General features: G+C 39.8%; 1 protein-coding gene across 1 annotated transcript in view; it reads left to right on the top strand.

The window, feature by feature from the left end:
• Positions 1–3246: 3246 nt before the first annotated feature.
• Positions 3247–24002, top strand: part of ACOT12 (acyl-CoA thioesterase 12) — a gene marked incomplete at both ends in the record, with an annotated part of 47615 nt that continues 26859 nt past the window's right edge. Inside the window, 3 exons of the mRNA XM_079918527.1 lie at positions 3247–3379; positions 8152–8221; positions 13116–13176. Coding sequence (XP_079774653.1) covers positions 3247–3379; positions 8152–8221; positions 13116–13176 — 264 coding nt within the window. The remainder of the gene's footprint in view (positions 3380–8151; positions 8222–13115; positions 13177–24002) is intronic.

The following is a 24002-nucleotide window of genomic DNA, read 5'->3' as shown; positions in this document are numbered from 1 at the left end:
CTGCGCCACCAGGGAAGCCCAGGACCGCACTTTTGACTCTCCTACAGGTGCTTTCTGCAGTTTTCTCTCAAATAAACTGCTTGCTCTCAAATTCCTGTTGGAGGGTCCGCTTCTGGGGGAAGCACTTTTTTTCTGTCTCTTTTCTTATATGTCATGCTCCTTGCTCTCAGTTTTCTCAAAGCCTGACCATTATCTTTGCAATGTGAGCCAGGGCCAACACCTCATTCCCTCATCTCCAGAATGACGGGGTTCAACTGTCTAGTTTCCCTCCTACACCAACATTCTAAAGATATTCTTATTATTCTAGTGATTATCATGCTTTCCATACTCTTCCTGATCAGCTTTCCTGCTCTTGTGCATGACCTTCTAAAAATCAAGCTGGCTTCACAGCCTGCTCATCTCCAAAAGATGTCTCTAAACAGAAATGGAAAATGGAAGCCTTTTTTTCAAACATAATAGCAAAAATCCTTGACAGATAAAGGATATAGCAAATGTTCACACATGCAGATGTTATTGAGAAAAACATAAGAACAGTAGTTTCAGGCAGAGGCTATGAAAATGAAAATCAGTGCAAAACCAACAAAAGCTATGAAACCATAATCAAGACATCTAATTAGGAGATAATATATATAAGAAAACAATAGTGACTTTGTGTACTGTGTCTGCTTCTTTGATCAAACGTTCCTAGACATACATATACAGACACATGCTATCCCTTTCCAGATAATCACTTCAGAAAGCCACCAAGTATACGTATAAAGCAAGTACACAAGTCCTTACATATTATTATCACTTCAGTCACCTTTTTTTACCCAAAACAATACAACCCAACCTAAACACACACTTTATTTCCAATAACTTAATAAAATTTCTAAAATATTAATAAATGAAATTCATGCATGTAACCGTTATTTATTGCTGTGTAACAATCCCCCAATCACAGTGACATGCAACAATAAATAGTTATGTCTCATTCAGGAGTCTGCATGTCTGCTGTGTGGCTCAGCTTCAGGCTGCAAGTCTGCAGGTTGGCTGGAATGGCTCTGCAATATGTGAATTCAGCCCGGCACCCAGATGCCAATGGGGCAGCAGCTCAGGCTAGCATCTTCTCACTGCAGAGGTCAGATGTTCCTGAGAACAGGAGCATGTGGTACCTCCAAGGGCTAGGTCCAAATTGGTACACTGTTACCTCCTCACATTCCGTTCCAAAGCAAGTCATGTGGCCAGGCCCAACACCAATAAGTGCCTCGCATGGAGTTATTAGTAGACTCAGTGAATATTTGCTGAACAGTGATCTAATCTGCCAAGATGCTATTAAGAACTCTAGAGGCACTTGCCAATGAGGAATGCCAAAAGTGATATGAGTAATAACACTGTCATTGAAATCAGCATATAAGCACATGAGGGGACCATCCTGGAAGCACACATTTTAATTTGTTTGTTTAAAAAAGTCATTTTCATGCTTTTTATAAAAGTCAAACTTCATACTTCCCTAACTGAATGCATCTAATTCTTATTTATGCTTATATGGGACAGAAACCTACTCACAGAGGATCCTGAAAAGTTATCAAGTCCATGTTTCCTTCATTCCTCTCTTACATTAAAAAAAAAAAATCTTTAAAAGGAGAAGCAAAATTACCAGAATCTCCATTCTGATGCTCCAGGCTGGGGCTTGGCAGGCCATCTGCACAAGGATAAAAAAGCAGCACTGATTTGTTGGAGTCAGTTAGACTTTGTGGTAAGTCAGGAGTCCTGAGTTCAAGTCAGGTGCTCTACTATCTTAACTGCTCCTTTTACATCAGCTGCCTGTCTGACACATGGTTTTCTCTCCAGGTGTCCATTCCCTCACCCATCCCAGATGCAGCCAGCCCTCACAATATGACATCTATGGCTCTATAACATGCTGGAGGTTTTCTGGTGTCACTGTTTCCATAATGGAAACTGCTTTGTAGAGTCACTGATTTCAGCTCTAGAAAGTGTAACAGCTTATATGTGCTAAAGTTTGACAATGAGAACGCTAATGTTCTAGATTCCGTCTCTCATAAAGAAGAAATTCTCTTGGGATTTGTTGGGCTCATTTGTAATGAGTTGACAGGTTTTTTTGTTTTGTTTAATTAATTAATTAATTTATTTATTTATTTATGGCTGTGTTGGGTCTTCGTTGCTGCGCACGGGCTTTTCTCTAGTTGCGCCGAGCGGGGGCTACTCTTCGTTGAGGTGCACAGGCTTCTCATTGCAGTGGCTTCTCTTGTTGCAGAGCATGGGCTCTAGGCGCGTGGGCTTCAGTAGTTGCAGCACATGGGCTCGGTAGTTGTGGTTCGCGGGCTCTAGAGAGCAGGCTCAGTAGTTGTGGCACATGGGCTTAGTTGCTCTGTGGCATGTGGAATCTTCCCAGACCAGGGCTCGAACCCTTGCATTGGCAGGTGGATTCTTAACCACTGCGCCACCAGGGAAGTCCAAGTTGGAAGCTTTTAACTGTAAATTCTCTATATTAAAACCAAAAGGTTGACTTCCCTTATTGGGTGACTTCTGATGTGCCAGCAAAGATCAGCCCTTTTTAAATTTTTCTCCGTTTGTTTGGCAGTGGAGGTAATTTCATAACAAAAAGATGAATAACAGGGGGTTTTGGAGCCATTATATTATCCTAAGACTCAGAAGGTGTATTTTGAACTAGGGATGGGAAGAGTGAGTGCCCACCCTACCTGGCAGTCTACAGCCAGAAAAAAAAGAAAATAAGTCAAATACTTTAAAATCAACTTCTAAAGCAAAAGGTCTACATTTCTCTGGACAGCATTTAACTAATTAATTATTAACTCCCCATCACCTGTCAAGTTCTTCAGACTGATAATAACCTCACTCTTTACTTGGCAAACACCTATGTCACCTTAGCCGGGCACACGCTATGACTTTTGTACTTTATCTCATTTAATTCTCTGCACAGTCCTCTTGAGATAAGTACTGCTATCCCCCCTTTATAGGTGAGAAACCCGGTCTAGTTCCAGCTTTGCCAACCTCGGCCGCCCGAGTCAGTGTCTTCTGAGACAGAAGAGAGTTCCCTTTCGCCCTCCTCGCGGTATTCCTGGCCCCTTAAATCTCACCTCCCGGTGCACCAGGTGGCCCAGTGGCCAGCAGGGCGCGGGGTGCGGGGCCGGGGTGGCAGCGGCTCGGTGCCCTTTGGAGTGGGGGCGGGCCCAGTTGGTGGCCGGGCGGCGGCCAGGGCCGGTTGCTTCGCACTCTTGACCGGCCATGGAGCTGGAGCGGCCGGCGCCCGGCGAGGTGCACGTGAGCCAGGCCATCCAGCCCGCGCACGCCAACCTCCGCGGAGAGCTGAGCGCCGCTCAGCTGCTCAAGTGGATCGACGCTGCCGCCTGCCTGGCGGGTAGGGGTGCTGGAAGGGGAGGGTAGGATGGGGGAGACCCAGGGTGCCGGGGGTCTGGAGTGGAGGAGCCCTGAGTGGGGGCGGGGCCCAGTGTGTGTAGCGGAGGGGCGTGTCTGGGAACTGGGAAGCGGGCTGGGATGTGGGGATGCGGGGTGACGGAGGTCCAGACGGCAGAGGTCGGGATGCTGTCACACCAGGACCCCTGATCGGTGAGGAGGGAGAAGGAAGGAGAGGAGGGTATTGACAGAGCTTTAAACCCCGTGCAGCTGGGAAGTAATGATTGAGATTGTTCATCCAACACTGGGAATGACCTAGACCAGTGGTTCTCAAACCTTTTAGTCTTAGGACTCCTTTACCCCATAAAATAAACGAGGACCCCCAGAGAGCTTTCGTGTTTGTTCTTTTACCCATATTTACCATATGCGAAATTTTAAAAAATAATTCATTTGAAAAGAACAAAAACCCATTACATGTTTTTATTGTAAAATAACTATATTTTCAGCAAGAACAAAAATGTACTTAGAGTACTGGTTTACATTTCTGCAAATCTCTTTAATGTCTAGTTTAATACATCACTCACCTCTTATATCTGCTTCTGAATTCAGTTTGTTGCCTTCCACACCGTCATGTAGTCTCTGCGAAGGACCTTTGCACCTGCTGTTATTTTTGCCTTTACACTCTTCTCTTGGCCCTTTCCATGCATTCCATCTCCACTAAATATCATTTATGCAGAGCAGTCTTTCCTAACTACCTCCTTTACATTTGCACCCTTTCATCACAACACCCTTTCCAAATTCCTCCACACCACTTAGCACAATCCGTAATTACTTTGTGTACATATATGTTCACCTTTTATTTCCTGCCTGGCCAATTAGCATGTAAACTGAAGCTTAGTAAGCACTTAATAAGTAAGCACTAAATAAAAACTTCCTGATTATATGGATGGGTAATTGGATGGATGGGTCCAGAACTTGGAATCTCATTTCTAAAAGGAAGCCAGGCTTTGCGTAAGGCACTTAATAGACTCAGCAAATGTACATTTTAAGTAAAATATGTTAGGATAAAATATTAGAGCTGGAAGGAGCTTAAGATCGTGTATCCCAGGACTCTTATTTTATACAGGACAAAAGTAACGCTCAGCTGATTACAAATTCCTGTTTTCTTCAATGAGTGTGCATAGAGTTTCTAATCCCCTGTGTGTTAACCACCCGCAAAATTCAGTCATATATCTGATGCCAATCTGTTTATTTTCTGTTTGTTGATAGGTCTGTTTGGTTTCTGTCTTAACAGTTTTTATCAGGATTTGAGGTCTGTTATAATAACAATAATGGAGACATGAATATAAAAGTAATTCACATGTATGAGAAACAAGTATAGAAATTATTCAGTTGCCATGCCTATTGCCATGGCAACTGAATTCATTATGTGAATATTGATGTGACTTTTAAAGTTACCTCACTTAGTGCTTCTGTCCTATAATGGAGAAACAATTGCCCTCCTGCAATTTTCATTAAGATTTCTATGGTTTTACACCTTTGGAAACTCGGATCACAGCAGGAGTCAATTGATAACCAATTACTGTGGACCTTAATAGTTATATTACTAATAATACAATATTGAAGAAACCTTTATGACAAAGTTGGTTTGGAAACACGGTTATTGTTAATCCTTGTAGGAAAACAAGGATTAGAATTAGCCACTGACCTTGTTAGAATTAGCCACCGGGCTCATCTGGAGACCAAAAGATACTGAAACAATATCTTTAATACTAAATATTATAAAAATTGTCAACCAAGAGCTTCAAGGCCCTGTGCATGGTTTATCCTCAGCCTTCCCCTCAGCCTTATCTTACCTACTCTCCTTCTTGCTTTTTGCATTTTTGCCACAAAAACCCCAGGACCTTTGTAGTCACTGTTCCTTCTGCCCAGCAAGCCCTTCCCTGCTCTCCTCCACAACACACAACTGTTTTACTCCTTCTCATCTTTCAGATCTCACTTCAAGCATCCTCTCCACAGGGAAACCTTCCCTGACATGCCACCTAGGTGTGGTTCCTCAGTTTACAGACCCTCACAAAATCCATGTTTCCTTCAGATCACCTAACTCATTTTGTTATTATGTATTCATTTAATTAATGTCTGGCTCCTCACTAGATTCCATGAGAATAGGGATAGTAGCTGTTTTATATTTCTAGCACCTTACAGAGAGGCTGGCATAGCACAAGTGTTCAATCAATATTAGTTAAAAGAAAGAATGAATGAAGCCACCGTCATTTTTATCAGTCATCATACCTGGACTATATCCACTTAGCTGTTCCTCAGCTTCTCTCAGTTTCCCCAGGAAATCAGAAATAGCTTTAGGGTTTCTCCACTTTCACTGGCATACTGCATGAAGGGCAATCAAAACCAAGAACCAGAACAGACTGGTCCTGTTGAATTCATATCTGTCACGCTTGTAAAAAGAAAATAAACACATGTAAAAATTGTGGCCTGTGTTGGTTCCCCATATTTTCATTTTTCATTTTTAATTTAATGGCCCTTGAAAGTCTATAATGTAAAACATGGCAGTTGAGCTCCTGAATCCCATATGCAGCCAAGTACTTCTCTAGGGAGCATTCCTTGGTTGGTCTTTTCTTTTCTCAGAGTTCCTGTTGCTTCTGTAGTAAAAATAACTATTTAGAACAATGTATTTGATTTTTATAAGCCAAAATTGCCTCTTTTGTAAAATAGAACTAATAACAGTATCAACCTCATGTAATTGATATGCATACTTAGCTCAGTGCCAGGCCAATAATAAATCATAATTATTATGATTATGTTTCTTTGTGCTATATATACATAGAAGACACCCAATATATACAATAAAAATTTAGTCTTTTATTGGTTTTTGCACTTTAGTTATCATTTAAATCATTCAAAATTTGGTAACTCATGTTGATGTACATGGTAACACTTTACCTACAAGAATAGTTTAATAAACTCAACATATCATTCCCTCATGTCAGGTGACCAGAATGAATGTCTATTACATACCCTTTAGTCAACACTTTATTGACTATGGCTAGATCTCTGTCACTGAGTAGACTCATTAAAAGATAGGACTGATAACAGCTCAGTGTCTGGAAATCAATGGGAATTTAACAAATGTTTGATATACTGAATTAAATTGAACCCAACTTTCTAGAGTCTAATATTTTTATGTTTCCTTCCTCTAATTGAACTTTAGAGCTGGGAAACCCATTTCCCCGCCTCCATCACTCACACACAGAGTTCTGCTATGGTTAGTTTTCTGGTAACTCAGTTTATGTTATCTGCATATTTGGAAGAATAGTTATTTCCAACTAGTAAAACCAGAATGTCCAGTTTTCTACAGAATTAGATCATAGGGAGGAATGTTTTAAATACTTGCTATCTGGAGTATTTTCTCATATCACTTTACCTGGGACTATCAATATATATTGCAATTAAAGTAATCCACTACACACAAAGAATGCAAATTCAATATAATTCACTGTCTCTTTTTCATAATATGACAGCAGGAGTGAAGTCTCCAAAATTAAAATGGAGTTAAAATTTCTTTAAAAAGCTAATGCAGTCTGTTTGGGTTTTAACTGACTGTTCCTCAAAATGAAATTCTGGAAAAACCACATGTCAAGATTTTTCCCAAAGAGGAAAAATTCAGATACTTTTACATAAAGTAAAACCAACAATCAAAAAAAAAAATCTCAACAAATTAACTGCAGACAGAGGGACTTCCCTGGTGGCGCAGTGGTTAAGAATCCGCTTGCCAATGCAGGGAACACGGGTTCAAGCCCTGGTCCAGGAAGATCCAGGAAGATCCCAACTAAGCACATGCACCACAACTACTGAGCCTGCGCTCTAGAGCCTGCAAGCCACAACTACTGAGCCCATGTGCCACTACTACTGAAGCCCATGCACCTAGAGCCTGTGCTCTTCAACAAGAGAAGCCACCACAATGAGAAGCCCGTGCACCGCAACGAAGAGTAGCCCCCGCTCGCTGCAACTAGGGAAAGCCCAAGGGCAGCAACGAAGACACAACACAGCCAAAAATAAATAAATAAATAAATAAATAAATAAATATTATAAAATGCAGGCAGGGAACATGGAAATAACTGGAGTGCTTCCCTAATCTCTCTCACCCTACTCAATGCTTTTCTCCTCCAACATAATTAATGCATAGTGAATTTCATATGAATTTGGTAGTAATAAATAATAAATATTGATTAAATACTTACTATGTGCCCATCTCTATTTCTCTGATGCCCAGACAAGTTTCTCTCTGATTTGGGGTATGAACTTAAGGTCTTCCACACTGTTCAGTGCTTGCACTGGTTAAGTGGTTTAAATATATTCAGCTACTGGTTATGTGGGATAATAGATACAGCTTTGATGCATTGTTTTTTTAAACGAAAGAAGGGTAGTACCTGACAAAATATTTAAATTTGACACCAACTTACTAAAGTTACTATCTGAATAGCTAGATATGCTGGGTATTGGTGCTGAATTTCAAATCAAAGACAGTATAAGTTAAAACTTCGGAGAAAGTACAGTAATTTCCATGCAGTAGAAAAATAACTTATTGAGCAAAGGAACTGTTATCAATCCAGTTCATCCAGAAGTGTGGGCACAGTGGTCCTATACTGCATAAGAGGATGAGTTACTAGAATAAATCCACTTGTTTTATTCCTTTTCCTGCATGCTGAAATATTTTAAAATAACTATTAATGCAGCCCATTTTTAACCTATTTTTTGAAGCTGAAAAACATGCTGGGGTTTCCTGTGTTACAGCCTCAGTGGATGACATACAATTTGAGGAGACAGCTAGGTAAGTGGCATTGCTTTATCACACCTTTCTCCTGGGTTTATTGGTTCATTTACAACATGTATTTGTGGCACCTAAGCGTACTCATTTGGAGTCAGGGATCCAATTTGTTAATAAGTAACATTTGAACCAATGTAAATCAGTAAAACATAATAATAATTTCAGGACCTACTTTTAGTAAATACTATTAAGTGTAAATTTACAGCCCTGATTTTGTTGAGAAATAGCTCTCAGCATTAAATGCATTCTGGTATAAGGCACTGCAGGATTTCTAAAAGCTGGTTCTGAATGGCTCCTTCCTTTACTATTAATGATAATAAGTATCTCTATGATGGTGAATTTCATCATTAGGTTGTTGGGTAAACATTAATTCATCTGAGTAGAGGTGTTAAATTATGAAAAACATTTTATGTGTAGGAGTGTGTATATGTTTTACCATCTCTTATTGTAGAAAATTTCAAGATACACAAATCTTTCAACCATATACAAAAGTAGAGAGAATACTACCATGTATCCCCAAGGACCCAACACCTAACTACAACAATAATCAACTCATAAATGCTGTTGTTTTATCAATACTCTTCCATACTCCCCCACATACCTGGATTATTTTGAAGCAAATCCCAGACATCATCTCTGAATATTTCAGTATATATTTCTAAAAGATCAGGGCTCTTTTAGAAAACATAATAACGTAACTGCAATACCATTAAGAAAAATTATCATTCCCAATGGTCTCAAAAAACATTTTTTTTTAATTTAAACAATTGGTCTATGGATTGAATCAGGATCCAATATGGCTGATATGACCTTTAACATAAAAATTTCCCTTTCTTCTTTTCTCTTGCAATTTGTTTTTTAAAGAAACCTGGTCATTTGTCCTACAGCGTTTACCACATTTTGTATCTGCTCATTGTATACCTGTTTAACATGCTCACTGATGCAGGGCTGGTCATTATTTCTATGCCTTTTTGGTGGACAGAATTAGGAATTATTTTTTTTAAAGAAGTTACATTAATAACTGTAATAAACTAGGGTTATATGGTTTTACTTAATTTATCTGATTTTATGTTTGTATCTCTTTTTTTTCTTTCTGAATATCTTGATCCTAAAAGAACCATCCCAGACTAGAAACAGATGATCTTCTCTCTTCCTTTTTCTTATGTTATGTTTAGAAAAAGGAAGAGAGAAGATCATCTGTTTCTAGTCTGGGATGGTTCTCAAGGACCACGGGGTAGCTGCCACCTGTTTTCAAAACCCTAAGTAGTCTGTCCAGTGAGATGCCCACTTCATCTCTACAACCTCCAGCTTACATTTATCTATTTGGCACTTATTCATTTATATACAAACAAAATTAAGTTAAATAAAATGACATGCATAAAGAAGTCATATCTCCAAAGCTAACCCAAAAGAAATTTTTGGTAGGCATTAGAATCACAGATATGGAAAGACCTTTAGAACTCAACCCAATCATCTCTTTGTACTGATAAGAAACTGAAGCCTAAGGCCCAGAGCCAGCCAAAGGACAGAGGACACTTAGAGACTGGATCTTCTTATGCTCTATCCAGTGCTTTCTCCAACCCACTTCTTCTATCTTTGTGATCAGCAACCTTTATTGAACATCTCCTAATGCTTGTTCTCATAGGTAGCTGCAGTGTCAGTGAAAGAGCCCTTGACATTCTAGAGACTTGTAGATATAGATAAAGGTCTATTGGGTCTATTGACTAAGCACAGATACTAGCTATGTGATTTTTCCTGAAGTAGAAAAAGTTGACATGTGTTTGTATCTCAACACAATTACAGATTACTGAAAATCCAAACTTATTTGGGAATAGATTAAAGCACCATTATTAAATTTAGGAATGCCAACAGTATATTGCAATAAAACATCTATTATGTACTTTCCAATCCTAAATTCTGTAACTTAGACTTAACTAGTAACCTCATCATTAAAGTGTGGTTTGCCATTTGAACCATTTTGTGTTTGTGTTATCAGAAAGGATTTGTGGCCACTAAAATATATGGGACCTGCACCATTAAAAAAAGAAAATTAAAAGCTACATATAGAAAGCCATACAATTTGTTTAAAAGCCATATTATTTTTTTTTACTATATTGATTTTTTTTAAATATTTATTTATTTGGTTGCATCAGGTCTTAGTTGCGGCAGGCGGGCTCCTTAGTTGTGGCACGCAAACTCTTGGTTGCAGCATGCACGTGGGATCTAGTTTCCAGACCAGGGATCGAACCCGGGCCCCCTGCATTGGGAGTGCAGAGTCTTAACCACTGTGCCATCAGGGAAGTCCCATATTAGATATTTTTTCAATTCACAATATATATTGAATATACCAAAAGTACTGCTCTAGGTTCAATAGAATATATGAATGTTTATGACACAATACTGAAGTGTGGCAGTCACTCAGTCTGGTAAGAAAGTCAGACAAATACATAGTCATCAGAATAGAAAGTATGATAGGATGCATGCCTAGGGTGAGATATAAATTCTGTGGGGTAGATAAAAGGTACATTTTGACTGGAGAACCAATGAGAGTTTCATGATGGAGGTAGTATTTAATGTGGGCCTTGAATGAGGTATAGATTTTCACTGGTGAATAGGAAAAGGACTTCACAAGATGAGGTACATACATGTAAGAGCCTAAGCATTGAGGTGGGAAGAAGTGGGGGGTGCTTAGGAAAAGCCTGGCGTGCAGAGATGATGCCCCAGCAGCACTGTGGGGCTGGGTAACAGAAGACCTTGAATGCCATGCTATGAAATTGATTTTACTTGGGATTTTAGCAGAATGAAAAGCAGAATGTCTCCTGCTTTTAAAGGAAGGGCAGAGTTCACAAAAGAGACAAAAACGTGGCAAGGTGGACTTCCCTGGTGGTCCATTGGTTAAGACTCAGCACTTCCACCGCAGGGGGAGCAGGTTCGAGCCCTGGTCAGGGAAGTTACACATGCCACATTGTGTGGCCAAAAAAAAAAGTGGCAAGATGCTTCCCCTCCTCAGAGTCTGACAGGCAGAGGTGGAAGATTTTGGTAGTATATGAGTACAAAGTACTACAGTAGCTTTGAAGAGGGACTCTCTGCCTCGTGTTATCACTGTAAATCTCTGCTAGAAACTTTACCATACAGAGTTAGGGAATCTAGGAGGAACAAGTTTAAGGAAAAGAGAAAATTGGTTTGGGTTTGCATGTGCTAAGTGTGGGGATTAAGTGAAATTAGGTAATGTGTGTGTAAGCAGCTATCACTCAGCCTAGTAGGGCCTCCATAACCATTAGCTGAATCTGCTGAGAGAAGTTTGAAAATATGGCTCTGTGTTTCAAGAATGAGGTTCGGGCTAAAGATTTAGATTTGAGAATCATCTCTATAAAGATGATAGGATTGTGGAAGAGAACAAGGTCTTCAGGAAGAGGCCGAAATGAGAAAAAACAAAGAACATAAATTTGGTGGATGGCTACCATTAAGGAATGGATTAAGAAAGGGAAATCAGTGAAGAAAACTGAGAATGAAGAGAGAACAGTATTTTGGAAGCCAAGGGAAGAGAAGGTTTCCTGAAGAAAGAGGTTGATTGATGCTGTTAAATGAGAGAAGACCTTGGATTTAGCTGTTAGGAAGTGACTTCGGAGATATCAGGAGTAAGATGTGGAAGCAACAGCTAGATTTGAGTGGCTGAGAAGTGAATGAGAGATGAAACCCCCAAACTTCTGAACCTGACAAAATCCTAATCTTTTAAGACCCATCTCAGATGTTACCTCTTCTATGGCTCCTTCCCTGACTTTTCACATTAGTCACTTCTGGGTGTTTTTGCAATACTTGATTCTTTCTTCCTTTTGAAAAATTTCATAGCGTTGCACTTCATCTGTCTGCATCCTGATGTCCCAAGTGAAGACTGGTCTCCTTGATGTCATCAACCTTATCTTGTTAATCATTGTATCCTGAGGTCTTAGTTTCGCGCCAGGACTAGTTGTAACTCAGTAAACATTTGTTAAATGTATGAGCTGGAAAAAGAAAAAGATTATTTTAGGAAGTTTGAATATGGAGAAATATAGAGGAGAAGAGAAAAAAATGTTGTGATAGAATAAACTTGAGAGAAAGATTTTTAGCAAGGAAAAGCCTTGAACATTTTCACAGACTGATAAGGAGTCAAGGAAGGGGCAGAGATTGAGGGTACAAAAGAGGAAAGAGCTGCCTAAGCCAGGCCATGGTGCAGGAGGAAAGGTAAGAGTAGGACGGGATCAAGGGCACGGGTAAAGAAAGAGGTCTGGAAGAGATCTATTTTTCTTCCCCTGAAATAGAAGATTGAGAAGAATAGTGAGAATGTAGTTCGAATTTGAAGTCAGGGAGAAAAATTGAGGAGGCTTATATTGGGTAGACCCTTAGGTGACTGAAGGGCCAGAACACAAAAGCTTTGAAACAACTAGGGTTACATGACCAGAGTCCCAGTAATAATGTGGAGTGAATGGATCATCTGGCAACATTGAGGGCTCCTGTAAACTGAGTGAAGGTATTCAGTTTGTTTGCTTGCTTGTATGTTTACCATTTATTTGTTAACCAACATTTAAAAATATCAGTTGTATAGGTTTGCATGTGTGTTCGTTTTCTCTTAACCAAACAGCTGTGGTACAGTCAAGTATCTGTTGTAGATTTGGAAATCATTTTGCACACCATCTTTGCAAAGGCCGTTTTCTGTTAAAAAGAGGTAGTCAGCTAACTCTTGTGTGGCTTACAATAATCAGTATCTATTTTTAGTGCTGTCTCGTTATGTTACTGAGTTTCTCATGCATGAACATTATCAGCATAAGGTGGAACTGTTCTATGGCACACACATTTAAGTGAATCTCCAAGTCTGAAATGAGATGTGCTAGAATTACTGTTTTTTTTTTTTTTTATCTAGAGTTGGACAAGTTATAACCATCAAAGCGAAAGTTACTAGAGCGTTCAGCACAAGCATGGAGGTAAGAGGCTCCCTTTTCTTCCTTCTGCCTGTTGGTGCTCATTTCTTCATTGTTTACAGAGGAGAGAGGAGGAGGCCTGGAATAACTTGGAGTTCATGTGATTCTGAATTTCAGAAGGCCCTTGAATCTGTAGTCAGGCTCACAGGTAAATAATAAGCCTGTGTTTCCCTGCTACTAAAATTAAATGTGATGCAATGAACTATTTTTACATAAAAGGATATACACAAAGTAAACATACAAGGGAGGGCACTCCCTTGGTTCTTTGCCAGGTATAGGTTTTATTTCTTAATTATTCTGACTCTATTACTATTCTAATTCTACTTGTTCTCTATCTCCTCACCTATAATGAAAACTAGTCCCACGATTAACTAGTTTTTGAAAGACAGAGTAATTGGAGCAAGAAGGGAAGCTTAGATTTTTCTTCTTCGCCTACCTGGTTTTCTTTTCTTTATTATAGCTATGAATACAAAATTCTTGGGAGATTTTGAAGTCTCTATCCAGGTTAAAATAGCAGGAAAGGAGTTTATGGATCCCATGTTGCAACTTGTAGTTTGCTCAGTAGCAGTCCCTTTGATCTCTGGGCACAAAAGACATGTAGGGACTTACTTTTGTTTCTTAGGGATTCTATGACAAAGTTTCACAGATTAGGTGCCTTAAACAACAGAAATTTATTGTATCACTGTTCTGGAGGCTAGCAGTCCTAAATCAAGGTGTCAGTAGGGTTGGTTCCTTCCAAGGCCTATGGGAGAGAATCTGCCCCCATCCTCCCTCCTAACCTCTGGTGGTTTGCCAGTGGTTTGCTTCACCCTGATCTCAGCCTTCATCTGCACATGGTGTTCTCCCTGTGTGTGTGTGTGTGTTTATGCGTCCAAATTTTCCCTTTTTATTAAAAAAATTTTTTAACATCTTTATTGGAGTATAATTGCTTTACTATGGTGTGTTTCTGCTTTATAACAAAGTCAATCAGCTATACATATATATATACATCCCCATATGTCCTCCCTCTTGCATCTCCCTCCCACCATCCCTATCCCATCCCTCTAGGTGGACACAAAGCACTGAGCTGATCTCCCTGTGCTATGTGGTTACTTCCCACTAGCTATCTGTTTTACTTTTGGTAGTGTATATATGTCGATGTCACTCTCTTACTGCGTCCCAGCTTACCCTACCCCCTCCTCGGGTGCTCAAGTCCATTCTCTATGTCTGCGCCTTTATTCCTGTCCTGCCCCTAGGTTCTTCAGACCCAATATTTTTTTTTTAGATTCCATATATATGTGTTAGCATACAGTATTTGTTTTTCTCTTTCTGATGTACTTCACTCTGTATGACAGTCTCTAAGGTCCATCCACCTCACTACAGATAACTCAATTTCATTTCTTTTTATGGCTAATATTCCATTGTATATATGTGCCACATCTTCTTTATCTGTTCATCTTTCAGTGGACACTTAGGTTGCTTCCATGTCCTGGCTATTGGAAATAGAGCTGCAATAAACATTGGGGTACATGACTCTTCTTGAATTATGGTTTTCTCAGGGTATATGCCCAGTAGTGGGATTGGTAGGTCGTATGGTTGTTCTATTTTTAGTTTTTTAAGGACCCTCCATACTGTTCTCCATCGTAGCTGTATCAATATACATTCCTACCAACAGTGCAAGAGGGTTCCCTTTTCTCCACACCCTCTCCAGCATTTATTGTTTGTAGATTTTTTGATGATGGCCATTCTGACAGGTGTGAGGTGATAACTCATTATAGTTTTGATTTGCATTTCTCTAATGATTAGTGATGCTGAGCACCCTCCCATGTGTTTGTTGGCAATCTGTATATCTTCTTTGGAGAAATGTCTATTTAGGTCTTCTGCCCATTCTTGGATTGGGTTGTTTTTTTGATATTGAGCTGCATATGCTGTCTATAAGAGACCCACCTCAGACCTAGGGACACATACAGACTGAAAGTGAGGGGATGGAAAAAGATATTCTACTCAAATGGAAATCAAAAGAAAGCTGGAGTAGCAATTCTCATATCAGAAAAAATAGACTTCAAAATAAAGACTATTACAAGAGACAAAGAAGGACACTACATAATGATCAAGAGATCAATCCAAGAAGAAGATATAACAATTGTAAATATTTATGCACCCAAAAAAGGAGCACCTCAATACATAAGGCAAATGCTAACAGCCATAAAACGAGAAATCAACAGTAACACAATAATAGTAAGGGATTTTAACACCCCACTTTCACCAATGGACAGATCATCCAAAATGAAAATAAATAAGGAAACACAAGCTTTAAATGATACATTAAACAAGATGGACTTAACTGATATTTATAGGACATTCCATCCAAAAACATCAGATTATACTTTCTTCTCAAGTGCTCTTGGAACATTCTCCAGGATAGACCATATCTTGGGTCACTAGTCAAGCCTTGGTAAATTTAAGAAAACTGAAATTGTATCAAGTAACTTTTCTGATCACAACGCTATGAGACTAGATATCAATTACAGGAAAAAAAATCTGTAAAAAATACAAACACATGGAGGCTAAACAATACGCTACTAAATAAGCAAGAGATCAATGAAGAAATCAAAGAGGAAATCAAAAAATTCCTAGGAGCAAATGACAATGAAAACACAACAACCCAAAACCTATGGGATGTAGCAAAAGCAGTTCTAAGAGAGAAGTTTATAGCAATACAATCCTACCTCAAGAAACAAGAAACATCTCAAATAAACAACCTAACTTTACACCTAAAGCAATTAGAGAAAGAAGAACAAAAAAACCCAAAGTTAGCAGAAGGAAAGAAATCATAAAGATCAGATCAGAAATAAATGAGAAAGAAATGAAGGAAATGATAGGCAAAGATCAATAAAACTAAAAGAGGTTTCTTTGAGAAGATAAACAAAATTGATAAACCATTCGCCAAACTCATCAAGAAAAAAAGGGAGCAGACTGAAATCAGTAGAATAAAAATGAAAAAGGAGAAGTAACAACTGACACTGCAGAAATACAAAGGATCATGAGAGATTACTACAAGCAACTATATGCCAATAAAATGGACAACCTGGAAGAAATGGGCAAATTCTTAGAAATGCACAACTTCCTGAGACTGAACCAGGAAGAAATAGAAAATACAAACAGGCCAATCACAAGCACTGAAATTGAGACTGTGATTAAAAATCTTCCAACAAACAAAAGTCCAGGACCAGATGGCTTCACAGGTAAATTCTGTCAAACATTTAGAGAAGAGCTAATACCTATCCTTCCCAAACTCTTCCAAAATATAGCAAAGGGAGGAACACTCCCAAATTCATTCTACGAGGCCACCATCACCCTGATACCAAAATCAGACAAAGATGTCACAAAGAAAGAAAACTACAGGCCAATGTCACTAATGAACATAGATGTAAAAATCCTCAACAAAATACTAGCAAACAGAATCCAACATCACATTTAAAGGATCACACACCATGATCAAGTGGGGTGTATCCCAGGAATGCAAGGATTCTTCAATATATGCAAATCAATCAATGTGATAAACCATATTAACAAATTGAAAGATAAAAACCATATGATCAACTCAATAGATGCAGAAAAAGCTTTCAACAACATTCAACACCGATTTATGACAAAAACCCTCGAGAAAGTATACATAGAGGGAACTTACTTCAACATAATAAAGGCCATATATGACAAACCCACAGCCAACATCATTGTCAATGGTGAAAAATTGAAACCATTTCCACTAAGATCATGAAGAAGGCAAGGTTGCCCACTCTCACCACTATTATTCAACACAGTTTTGGAAGTTTTAGCCACAGCAATCAGAGAAGAAAAAGAAATAAAAGGAATACAAATTGGAAAAGAAGTAAAACTGTCACTGTTTGCAGATGGCATGATACTATACATAGAGAATCCTAAAGATGCTACCAGAAAACTACTAGAGCTAATCAATGAATTTAGTATAGTAGCAGGATACAAAATCAATGCACAGAAATCTCTTGCATTGCTATACACTAATGATGAAAAATCTGAAAGAGAAATTAAGGAAACACTCCCATTTACCATTGCAACAAAAAGAATAAAATACCTAGGAATAAACCTACCTAGGGAGACAAAAGATCTGTATTCAGAAAACTATAAGACACTGATGAAAGAAATTAAAGGTGATACAAACAGATGGAGAGATATACCATGTTCTTGGATTGGAAGAATCAACATTGTGAAAATGAATCTACTACCCAAAGCAATCTACATATTCAATGCAATCCCTATCAAACTACCACTGGCATTTTTCACAGAACTAGAACAAAAAATTTCACAATTTGTATGGAAACACAGAAGACCCCAAATAGCCAAAGCAATCTTGAGAAAAAAAAATGGAGCTGGAGGAATCAGGCTCCCTGACTCCATTGTATACTACAAAGCTACAGTAATCAAGACAGTATGGTACTGGCACAAAAACAGAAATATAGATCAATGGAACAGGATAAAAAGCCCAGAGATAAACCCATGCACATATGGTCACCTTATCTTTGATAAAGGAGGCAAGAATATACAATGGAGAAGACAGCCTCTTCAATAAGTGGTGGTGGGAGAACTGGACAGCTACATGTAAAAGAATGAAATTAGAACACTTTCTAACACCATACACAAAAATAAACTCAAAATGGATTAGAGACCTGTATGTAAGACCAGACACTATAAAATTCTTAGAGGAAAACATAGGCAGAATACTACATGACATAAATCACAGCAAGATCCTTTTTGACCCACCTCCTAGAGAAATGGAAATAAAAACAATAAACAAATGGGACCTAATGAAACTTAAAAGCTTTTGCACAGCAAAGGAAACCATAAACAAGATGAAAAGACAACCCGCAGAATGGGAGAAAATATTTGCAAATGAAGGAACTGAGAAAGGATTAATCTCCAAAATATACAAGCAGCTCAATATCAAAAAAAACAACCCAATCCAAGAATGGGCAGAAGACCTAAATAGACATTTCTTGTTCTTTCAGGTCTTGTTTTTGTATCCATTCAGCCAGTCTATGTCTTTTGGTTGGAGCATTTAATCCATTTACATTTGAGGTAATTATCGATACGTATGTTCCTATTACCATTTTCTTAATTGTCTTGGGTTTGTTATCGTAAGTCTTTTCTTTCTCTTGTGTTTCCTGCCTAGAGAAGTTCCTTTAGCATTTTTTGTAGAGCTGGTTTGGTGGTGCTGTATACTCTTAGCTTTCGCTTGTCTGTAAAGGTTTTAATTTCTCTGTTGAATCTGAATGAGATCCTTGCTGGGTAGAGTAATCTCAGTTGCAGGTTTTTCCCTTTCATCACTTTAAATACATCCTGCCACTCCCTTCTGGCTTGCCATTTCTGCTGAAAAATCAGTTGTTAACCTTATGGGGATTCCCTTGTATGTTAATTGTTGCTTTTCCCTTGCTGCTTTTAATATTTTTTCTTTGTATTTAATTTTTGATAGTTTGATTAATATGTGTCTTGGTATGTTTCTCCTTGGATTTATCCTGTATGGGACTCTCTGCATTTCCTGGACATGACTGATTATTTCCTTACCCATAGTAGGGAAATTTTCAACTATAATTTCTTCAAATATTTTCTCAGTCCCTTTTTTTCCCCTCTTCTGAGAATCCTATCATTCAAATGTTGGTGTGTTTATTGTTGTCCCAGAGGTCTCTGAGATTGTCCTCAATTCTCTCTTTTTTTTTTTTTTGCTTTATTCTGCTCTGTAGTAATTTCCACTATTTTATCTTCTAGGTCACTTATCCATTCTTCTGTCTGTTATTCTGCTATTGATTCCTTCTAGAGAATTTTTTTTTTTTAATGGTATGCGGGCCTCTCACTGTTGTGGCCTCTCCCGTTGTGGAGCACAGGCTCCGGATGCACAGGCTCAGCAGCCATGGCTCATGGGCCCAGCCGCTCCGCAGCATGTGGGATCCTCCCGGACCAGGGCACGAACCCATGTCCCCTGCATCGGCAGGCGGACTCTCAACCACTGCACCACCAGGGAAGCCCCTTCTAGAGAATTTTTAATTTCATTTATTGTGCTGTTCATCATTGTTTGCTCTTTACTTCTTCTAGATCCTTGTTAAATGTTTCTTGTATATTCTCCATTCTTATTTCCAAGATTTTGGATCATCTTTACTATCATTATTCTGAATTCTTTTTCAGGTAGACTGCCTATTTCCTCTCCATTTGTTTGGTCTGGTAGGTTTTTACCTTGCTGCTTCATCTGCTGTGTATTTCTCTGTCTTCTCATTTTGCTTAACTTACTGTGTTTGGGGTCTCCGTTTCACAGGCTGCAGGTTCATAGTTCCCGTTGTTTTTGGTGTCTGCTCCTAGTGGGTAAGCATGGTTCAGTGGGTTGTATAGGCTTCCTGGTAGAGGGGACTGGTGCCTGCCTTCTGGTGGATGACGCTGGATCTTGTCTTTCTGGTGGGCAGGACCACGTCTGGTTGTGTGTTTTGGGGTGTCTGTGAACTTATTATGATTTTAGGCAGCCTCTCTGTTAATGGGTGCGTCTGTGTTCCTGTCTTTCTAGTTGTTTAGCATAGGGTGTCCACCACTGTAGCCTGCTGATCGTTGAGTGGAGCTGGGTCTTAGCTTTGAGGTGGAGATCTCTGGGAGAGTTTTTGTCATTTGATATTATGTGGGGCTTGGAGGTGTCTGGTGGACCAATGTCCTGAACTCGGCTCTCCCGCCTCAGAGGCTCAGGTCTGACACCCGGCCAGAGCACCAAGACCCTGTCAGCCACACGGCTCAGAAGAAAAGGGAGAAAGAAAGGAAGGAAGGAAGGAAGAGATGGAGTGAGGGAAGGAGGAAGAGAGAAAAAAGGAATAAAATATGTTATTAAAAATAAAAAATTAAAAAAAGAGAGAAAGAAAGGAGATAGTAACCAAACCAAAAAAGTTGGTTATAGTGCTAAAAACTATAGTTACAAACAAACAAACAAAATGGACAGTCAGAACCCTAGGACAAATGGCAAAAGCAAAGCTATACAGACAAATCACAAAAAGAAGCATACACATACACACTCACAAAAAGAGAAAAAGGATAAAAATTAGGGCTTCCCTGGTGGTGCAGTTGTTGAGAGTCCACCTGCCGATGCAGGGGAGGCGGGTTTGTGCCCCAGTCCGGGAATATTCCACATGCCGCGGAGCGGCTGGGCCCGTGAGCCATGGCCGCTGAGCCTGCGTGTCCAAAGCCTGTGGTCTGCAACAGGAGAGGCCACAACAGTGAGAGGCCCGCGTACTGCAAAAAAAAAAAAAAAAAAATTAAAGAAGAGAGCAACCAAATCAATAAAGAAATCTACCAATGAGAATAAGCTCTAAATACTAAACTCCGATAAACATAAGCCAGAAACAAATTATTTGGAGAAAGCAAACTCCAAATCTCCAGCTGCTCCCAAAGTCCATCACCTCAATTTTGGGATGATTTGTTGTCTATTCAGGTATTCCACAGATGCAGGGTACATCAAGTTGATTGTGGAGGTTTAATTCGCTGCTCCTGAGGCTGCTGGGAGAAATTTCCCTTTCTCTTCTTTGTTCGCACAGCTCCTGGGGTTCAGCTTTGGATTTGACCCCGCCTCTGCGTGTAAGTTTCTTGAGGGCATCTGTTCCCTACCCAGACAGGACAAGGTTAAAGGAGTGGCTGATTAGGTGGCTCTAGCTCACTCATGCTGGGGGTAGGTGGGGTATGGAAGGTGGGGCAAGCCTGCGGCAGCAGTGGCCAATGTGACGTTGCAATAACCTGAAGTGCGCCGTGTGTTCTCCCGGGGAAGTTGTCCCTGGATCATGGGACCCTGGCAGTGGCGGGCTGCACAGGCTGCCGGGAGGGGAGGTATGGATAGTGACCTGTGCTTGCACACAGGCTCTTAGGTGGCTGCAGCAGCAGCCTTAGCATTTCATGCCCATCCCTGGTGTCTGCGCTGATAGCCACAGCTCACGCCCAACTCTGGAGCTCATTTAGGCGGTGCTCTGAATTCCCTCTCCTCACACACCCCTAAACAATGGTCTCTTACCTTTTAGGCAGGTCCAGACTTTTTCTTGGACTCCCTCCCAGCTAGCTGTGGCGCACTAGCCCCCATCCAGGCGGTGTTCATGCAGCCAACCCCAGTCCTCTCCCTGGGATGTGACCTCCAAAGCCCAGCCTCAGCTCCCAACCCCCACCCGCCCCGGCGGGGGAGCAGACGAGTCTTTTGGCCTGGTGAGTGCTGGTTGGCACCGATCCTCTGTGTGGGAATCTCTCCGCTTTGCGCTCTGCACCCCTGTTGCTGAGCTCTCCTCCGTGGCTCCTAAGCTTCCCCCCCCACCCCCCACCCCTGTCCCTGCCCGTGAAGGGGCTTCCTAGTGTGTGGAAATTTTTCCTCCTACAGCTCCCTCCACAAAGTGCAGGTCACGTCCCTATTCTTTTGTCTGTTTTTCCTTTTTTCTTTTGCCCTTCGCAGGTACCTGAGGAGTTTCTTGCCTTTTGGGAAGTCTGAGGTCTTCTGCCAGCATTCAGTAGGTGTTCTTTAGGAGTTGTTCCACATGTAGATGTAATTTTGATGTATTTGTGGGGAGGAAGGTGATCTCCATGTCTTACTCCTCTGCCATCTTGAAGGTACCCCCCCAAATTTTCCCTTTTTATAAGGACATCAGTCATTATTGGATTAGGGGTCCATCCTACTCCAGAGGGATCTCATCTCAACTAATTACACCCTATTTTCAAATAAGGTCACATTCTGAGGTACCAGATTTGGTGAGGGACACAAATCAACCCATAGAAGAACTATTTTGGCAATAACCACACCTATGGTGATGGCTTTACCCCGATTTAGTCACTTTCTCCCAGTATGTTTATAAACAGAATAGAAAAAAACTTGAAGAAATCAGAAAGGTAATAAAAACTTGTAGATAAAATGAGCTCTGTCAGAGACAGTTTATGATGGTGCTTCTGGATCCTGATTCCTCAGCTATGGGGCTCTTGAGCTTTGCCTCACAGTAGCCTCTGGGTCTAGCCTTTCCCCTGAGAGACAGCACTCTCCTTTATACTCAGCCCATACACAGATGAAAGTTCCTTTTCTTTTCTCCTTTCTTCCTATTCCCTGATAGCAGCTAGAATTTCCAGAGGAAGTTTGACTAAAAGCTACGAAAAGAACCCGGTGAGTTTGAAAGCACAGATTTCTTATCTTAAGAAAAATAAATGCTAGCCCCATCTAGGGCTAATTTAGTTCCTCTACTCAGTTGTGGTCTTCTATGGCCTCTATGAATGTGTTGTGTATTCACTGAGGTCTGGCTGGAGGGAACACCAGATTCCTAGCGCTGTATGAGCTCTTGGAACTGTTTACCTTACAATAACTGTTTCTTCCTCAGAAGCTGTTCCTTTCTGGCTTTGTTGGATTTCACCCTACACATGCTCAGACTGGTATCAACCCAAACACTCAACAGGAACAATATGCACATACCTGGAATTCTTTCCTTTTGCAGCTCCCTCCTTTCTGGGATAATCTCAGCTGCCTTGATCTCCTTGATTTCTGGTTCTTCAATTCAGCAAGTTTCCATTTCCCCTCCTTGGTCATAGTCTGGGAATTATGTGCATGCTGAGAACCCAGGAAATGCAAGTGCTCCCTTCATTTATCTCCCTTTCCTTGGAGATCACAGGTCTGTGTTGTCTGTTGTCCTATGTGTGAAAATAGTTGCTTCCTATACTTGGTCCAATTTTCCAGTTGTTTTCATAGGATGTAATTCCAATCTGACCCACTCTGTAATGACACAAAGTGAAATTCTCCCTGGCATATGTTTTCGAGACATTTGGCCTTCGTACATAACTAAATTAACTGTTCTAATAGAAGACAATGTTTGGAACTTGTTTTAACTCTCCAGAATTGTTGCTTTGTTTTTACTATTAGTTGTCTATTCTATTTTTCATTTGCCTATTTTTCTGAAAGTAGAAAGCTATGTGGGGTTGAGAGTTGTTGGGAGTTGAAAATGGATGGTTTAAATTTGGTTAATCACCATCTAGTTAACTTATGTTTACCATGCAAATACTAATTTGGTTTCATAAGTTAAGTGAATCACCAATTGATGATTATTTTTGTGCATGATGTACTTGGTGAAGATGTAGAAACAGATATTATCATTGATAACACAGTGCTGAACTAGGATGCCCGAGGTTGCCCACTATTTCAAGAAGGTAGTATTATTTCTCTGGGCTATGTTCCCGAGTTTAGCTACACTTCTGCAGTGTGTGATCATGAGGACCAGAGCTTCAGAGTTCTTCACATGGGGAAATCCAGTCCACTGTGGTGTCACCATAAAATGTCTCAACTACTTTCTTGCTATTCCTGAAAAATAAAACTCCTGAAAGAGAAAACAAAGCTGCAAATAACATGACTGCAAATAACATGCTGTCCATGTCATCTTGGTTATAAAACTCAGACTAAAGATTAAAAAAAAAGTTATGGTGCATCTCTCTGATGGGCTATAAGGAATTCATTAATATCTTGTTTTCAAAAGCACATTTAGTAATAGTGGGATTAGAAAATGCTTATCATATAAATGCCAAAAAATTTCATTATAATATAAAATTGTAAATACAGTATGATAATCTTTTGTGTGTGTGTGTATACACACACACAGACACAACTATATACATATAGATACATTTCATACATATGTATATATATAAAACTGGAAGAAATTTTATATAAAGTTTAGCAACTATTAATCTGAGTGATGGAATTACTGATAATATTTACTCTTGATTGTCAGATTCCATCTTTATCATTTATCTATTTTTATACTTACCAAATTTTCCATGGTAAA

The sequence above is a fragment of the Stenella coeruleoalba genome, assembly GCF_951394435.1.
Source record: "Stenella coeruleoalba genome assembly, chromosome: 3".
Lineage (NCBI taxonomy): Eukaryota > Metazoa > Chordata > Mammalia > Artiodactyla > Delphinidae > Stenella > Stenella coeruleoalba.
The sequence above is the reverse complement of the archived record's forward strand: the minus strand, read 5'-3'. Positions and strand labels throughout refer to the sequence as shown.